General features: G+C 37.3%; 1 protein-coding gene across 1 annotated transcript; it reads right to left on the bottom strand.

Moving 5' to 3' along the window:
* Nucleotides 1-388: 388 nt before the first annotated feature.
* On the bottom strand, nt 389-2245 carry LOC122290852 (dof zinc finger protein DOF3.6-like). The gene is made up of 2 exons (XM_043098524.1): nt 1957-2245; nt 389-1814 (listed from the first exon to the last, which is right to left on the bottom strand). The coding sequence occupies exons 1-2, from the start codon at nt 2008-2010 to the stop codon at nt 816-818; spliced, it is 1053 nt and encodes a 350-aa protein (XP_042954458.1). The 5' UTR covers nt 2011-2245; the 3' UTR covers nt 389-815.
* Between the last annotated feature and the right edge of the window lie 3755 nt (nt 2246-6000).

The following is a 6000-nucleotide window of genomic DNA, read 5'->3' as shown; positions in this document are numbered from 1 at the left end:
GAGAGAGAGAGAGAGAGAGAGAGAGAGAGAGAGAGGATTGCAGGAGATAAGAGAGTACAGATCTTAACATTTTTCATGAAAGCCAAAGCATGGAGACTGACTTCTTTACCACTTTACTTTTGAAGATGGCTTCGATTGGCAAAAATGGCAGGAACTTCTCACACAAATTCTGCTCAAGAAGTGCATGAGAGAATTGAACCTTCAGCCATTTGAACGATGTAATTTTAAGTTCAAATATTCCTCTCTTTAACACCTGAATTGGAAACAAGCTGAGTACGTTCTTGTTCGCACATCAATGTTCAAATCAGCCAAATAATTTCAGTGTAATGGCTATTCGGCCCACTTCTCTTCGTCACATAAATGGAATTAAGTAAGTGCAGATATGTAGTGAAAAAAGTAGAAACGGACCCATCTTCATATATCATTTCAAGGAAAATTACTTTATATATATATCTACAGTGCATTTTGATCAAGTTATTGCATTTCATTTAGACATTCGTGTCAGGTATATAGCATAAACTCAATGAATGAAAACTTCTCCTTCGATCTGTAAACGTACGAATAGAATACAACCCAAAAACCAAAAATTAAGCAAACGCAGAGAAAATCCAGACGATCGAGGAGCCTACCATTTCTAAGTTGTTTGAGCAGATTATAAAGGAATTTCAAGCCTTCCCATTTCACCTTCTTAGGGTTGTTTGAGTGGAACTCCAATACGATTATTTCCATTCAGAGGAACCTGTAGTAATTGATCAGCCGAAAAAAGGCAAAGATGCGTACGTCGGGTTTGGGGATGAAAATAGATCAGATCAAAGTCACAACATATGGCTGGTGGAAGAAGAAGTGAAACCAGAAATATCAGTCCATGCACTGCCACCCCCCGGCCAGTATTGATCATTTCCTGCAGTACCCAAGATATTATTTCTTGACATCAACGCTTTGTTAATGTCTTCCACTTTCACGGAAGCTAGCTGACTAAAGCCAGTAACCGCAGAATCCAATGGCTTTGATCGAAGCTGCCCAGGTACCCCCACATAGCTCGGCTGCTCAACATTATCACCCTGATCACATTGAAATAACCCAATATTCGGTGGTTCCAAATCAGCCAAGAAAGGAAATTGCTGTATTTGTTGCACTTGCGGCAGTCTCCACTGTTCAGCAAGGCCAGTTGATAAAATAGAACCTCCAGCACCGGAACTTGTACCGATTTGAAATTCAACATCACCGCCATCACTCCCCCCAACGGTTGTTACCTCGGGAGGCTGGAATCCCCCGAAATTTAATCCAATTATGTCCCCGGAATCATATCCACCAAGATGGTGCAAAGGAGGCAAAAAATGCAACTGTGATGATGGTGGAGGAGGCAAATGACTTAACATATCAGTGGCGCAGCAATTGGAAGAAACGGTACTAGTGGAACTAGAGCCAGCGGCTTTGGCGGGAGACTTCGGTCTAGTACTATTACTGCTTTTGCTTCTTTTGTTTCTTCTACAACCACCGCCAACAGGCACGTTCCTTAGTGCACCTCCTCTTGTCCAGTAGCGCCGACAGTTCTTGCAAAAGTGACGAGGTTGGGAACGGCTGTAGTTGTTGAAGTAGCAAAACTTAGTATTCGTGGACTCGCATCTCGGGCATTTTAGGTTGGCCTCTGCGGGCTGCGGAATCTTGGCTAGCCGGGCTCGATCAGCCATGGAACCCGGCCTAATCGAGCCTGGGCCTCCACCTCCTCCACTTCCAACGTCTGTCCGAGGCGGCGGAGGTGGGAGTTGGAGATTCTCACTTCCAACTCCAGTTGGTTGCGGATAATTTGATTGCTGTAAAATCAAAAAAGGAAAAAATATGAAATATCTGGTATATTCAAGAAGAGATAAAGAAGGATAGGAATATTTATCTTTTATTTTTAGCTTTTTGTTGAAGAAGCTAATTAGAAAAGAAAATTTTTGAGAAAACTCTTACCTGTTGTTGCCAGTTGGGTGGATCCAGATAGAGCGGAACGGATGAGAAAACCATGGCTCTAATTAGCTAGAGCTTTCTCTTTTGTAAAGGGGTGGGTTCTTTTAGTGGTGTTGGTGGAGAATCACATCAACAAGGGAGTTGCAGAGAAAGAGAAAGAGATCAGAAGGAGACGGAAAGATAAAGGATGGGGTGTTTATTTATTCTGTTCTTTGTTCTCTCATCCCCACTCTCTCTTTTTGTTTTATTAAAATTTTAGGGTTTGAAGGAGAAGAGAACAAGTTTCTTTTAATCCAAAAGCTTCTACTCGATGCCTTTTAACTGTGCCAAAAATAGATTTACTACCCATGCATATGTAGAGAGAGAAACCCTAATGAAAAGTCGATGCGAATAATTCTGAAATTAATAAACTAAAGAAAAGAAGAAGGTGAGTGTTGGTTGATTGGTCTTAAGTGGAGGTGTCACAATCACATGTATCTTTGTTTCTCTGTTCTGCTCCCCATAGGGTTCTTTTATATATATATTTCCATGCAAATATGTAAAGCTTTCTCTATATATAATTAATACATGAAGCCCCTTTACGTAGATTAATATTCGGAGGCAGGAAGAAATTAAGATTCGTATACCTATCTCTATCTTATCATCTTCACCGGCCATTAAGGATTTGGGATTAATTAGTACATTAAATTCTTCTTGCCTACCGTCTTTCAAGGACAAAATAGATTAATCATGTTAATTATAAGACGCGATCCATCTTGTCATGTGTCATCATGTACACACACACAAACACACCATGCGATCCATCTTGTCATGTGTCATCATGTACTCACACAAACACACCATACTCATGCAAAGAGCGATATTCTAGCTAGCTACTACATTTGTATTTTGCGAACCAGTATATATATTATGGCTGATGATGATCTCCAGTAGTAGCAAGCTGCTGCAAATCCTAATCAACTAGTCATAATCCATAACTCGTTCAACACACTTCTGTCCCTTTTTAATTACCACCAAATTACTATTTTTTATCAGAAAACGAGAGTTAAATATGAATAAGTCATTAATTTAATAACAAATTAAGGTCTAGATAGTTTGAGAAATATTAAGTAGTACTGGATCAGGAGATGATCAGTACGTACGTAGGTAGTGCTACTACTTTTGATTCTCAAGTCATGACCTATATATATCACTTGAAATAATAATGGGCTATAATTAATTATAAGCTGGTGTATGCCTATCACTGCTTAATTATTATATATACGAAAATTTGTTTTCTTTCATTATAAAACATAAACATAGAGTTCAACTACAGAATCTTGGTTGGCATGTAATACATGATATCCTTGAAGATCATCGTGAAGCTAAGGGCAGTAGTGGTACAACTGCCGGCCCCTCTATCATATTAAATTAAGCATTGAGTTATTCTTTTTAAAAAGGTATATATGAAAGTCAACCTAATTCGAAATCATGATGATGATGATTATATTACAATTACCCAAATAGATCTCACATGACGATATAATACTACGTACTAATTTACTGCCTGCTTGATATAATTTTCAGTTCAAGAGATATATTTTTGCTTGAAATGAGTTGATCTGATTAATTGATTGTGAATCAGGACATGCATGATACAAATAAATTGCACAAGTATAGTAGATAAAGATATAAAACATAAAAAAAAAAAAAAAAAAAAAAAATACAATTATGCTATATAGTATAATTGCATTTTTTTTTTTAAAGTAGTAAAATATATGTATATGGATAAGAATCATCCTCTTCTTTCCCTGTACGTCAGGTAACATATATATATATATATATATAGCACACAGATGCAATATACTATATATAAGTCGGACCAGAAATTCCATTGCATGACTAAGTAACCTGCTTAATTCGCTATATGGCCAAGCCGCCGGATATATGTTGGGTGAATATATAGAGTACTGGTCGTCTTCAGATGCTAAAGGTCGGGCAACCCTTTTTTCAATTTTCCATGCATGCATGTGGCACGTCATATTGTACCCGGTCCCACACCACCTTCCTGTCAATTGCCAACCCAGATTCTCTCTCTCTCTCTCTCTCTCTCTCTCGGTGAAAAAGCAGGTATTATCTGTAGTACATCTGAAGTTGAAGGTCCCCCGCATGAAAAGATAAGGCCAAGGTTTTGGCGATAAGTTTCCACTGAACGAATCATTAGACCAAATCACATCCATAATGCAATGTGAAACAAAGTATTTTGAGGTTATTGTTGTCATTGGATCGATTCCAAAACTGTGTACCCCATGTCCCCCACCGTATACATGTATATATGATGTGAGGCCTAAAATCGGCTGGTTCCACCATGATGCATGATTAAATGGGTGTGCTCGCATTTGCTTTATTTCTTGCATCTTGTTCCCTGCATGCATATATCCCTTCAGTTACCAATAATTCTTGGGCTATGGCCCATCAGGAGGGTGGCACCAAATTGAAGATTCTTGATAGGCATTTCATGTTAACCAAAAAGAAAAAGAGCTAGGCGAGTGGGCATGCATGTTTGTCTCGGCCACCATCTTTTTCATACATGCATATATATATATAGCTTATATTTGTGTGTGTGTTTGCATTTATGCATGGGTACTTGATCCGACGTGTGCAACGCATATATGTTAGAAGCTAGTGATCCCAAATCAATTTTAAAGACATTTGTACTATTTTAAAAATTCATGCAGAAGATATATATAATATATATAGTTGTTAGTTATTAAAATGTGAAGTATAGTATTTTTGCTAAAAACTAAAATAGGTTTATGCCCAATAAAGGGACGTCTTGGGATATTGGAAGAGTACTTGACAAGCTGTTGTCACGTTGAATATATTATAACTTTAAGTCGTCAGCAATATTGTAATATTGCTGTCAATAATGAAGGGGAGATCCCAGCTTTTGGGTTTTGGGCAATTGAAATAATTATGTATATTGACGAATGACGAGGACTCGTTTAAGTTTCACTTTCATGGACATAACCGGGTAAGGTCTATTTTCACGCACCTCCATTTCACGCAAAGTACCAGGTCTATTTTCACTTCTTTCAGCTAATTTCCTAAAGCACGCCTTTCAACACAGGTTTTGGCTTCTTGGACGTTATACACACGCAAACACACATATATATATATATATGTAGGTATGTATGTATGTATGTGTATGTATATATATGTGTGTGTGTGTATATAGACCCATATACGTACGTTAATATATGTATGTATGTATATATATATATATTTGAATTGGGAAAATCGTCAATTCTGGTTTCTAATTTCCCGAATGAGCAAATATTCTCGTCATATTGATAGCTCTTTGTTAAGTACATGAGCTGTCATTGATAACTGATAAAGCTGAAAAGAAGATCAACATGTTCCATGATGCTGTCCCGATTCACATCTTCCATTGCCAAAGATGGAACATGCATGCACTAGTACTGTGGTCCAAAACCAACGACATATGAGTCTCGGCCTGCTGCTTTTTCCTTAAAACTTATGTAATACCATATTTACCATTATTATTATTTTTTTCAATAATAATAAATATATATTCACTTGAGTACATGAACAATAAATATATATTGAATTTGAAAAAGATCACTAAAAAGAGACAGCTTGATCAAGAGCGAGCTTATACCAAAGACTGGGCGATAATGATCCTTTGCTTGACAATGTTGACATGCATCTGCATATTATATGCATACAAGTACATGGGCGACATTCAAGATTTTATGGCCCAGAAATTTTTTACGTGATTGATCTAGCTTACCCCATCGATGGGGGTCCAAATTAATATCTCAGGTTTTTCATGAGGCTGCGGCCTGCATGCACAGAACCATTAAGTTATTAACCATGAATATATAGGGTCTGGCCATTTCTTCTAAAGTGGATACTGATAAAAGTTAAAGCAAAAATAGCAGATCTTCATAAATATACATATGTGCATATATATATATTGATCATATATACCAATGAACGTTACTCCTTTACTTGATGGTAGTGTTGAAAATATTAAATCTCAAG

The sequence above is a fragment of the Carya illinoinensis genome, chromosome 1 (assembly GCF_018687715.1).
Source record: "Carya illinoinensis cultivar Pawnee chromosome 1, C.illinoinensisPawnee_v1, whole genome shotgun sequence".
Lineage (NCBI taxonomy): Eukaryota > Viridiplantae > Streptophyta > Magnoliopsida > Fagales > Juglandaceae > Carya > Carya illinoinensis.
Note: the sequence above shows the minus strand (reverse complement) of the source record. Positions and strands in the feature narration are given on the sequence as shown.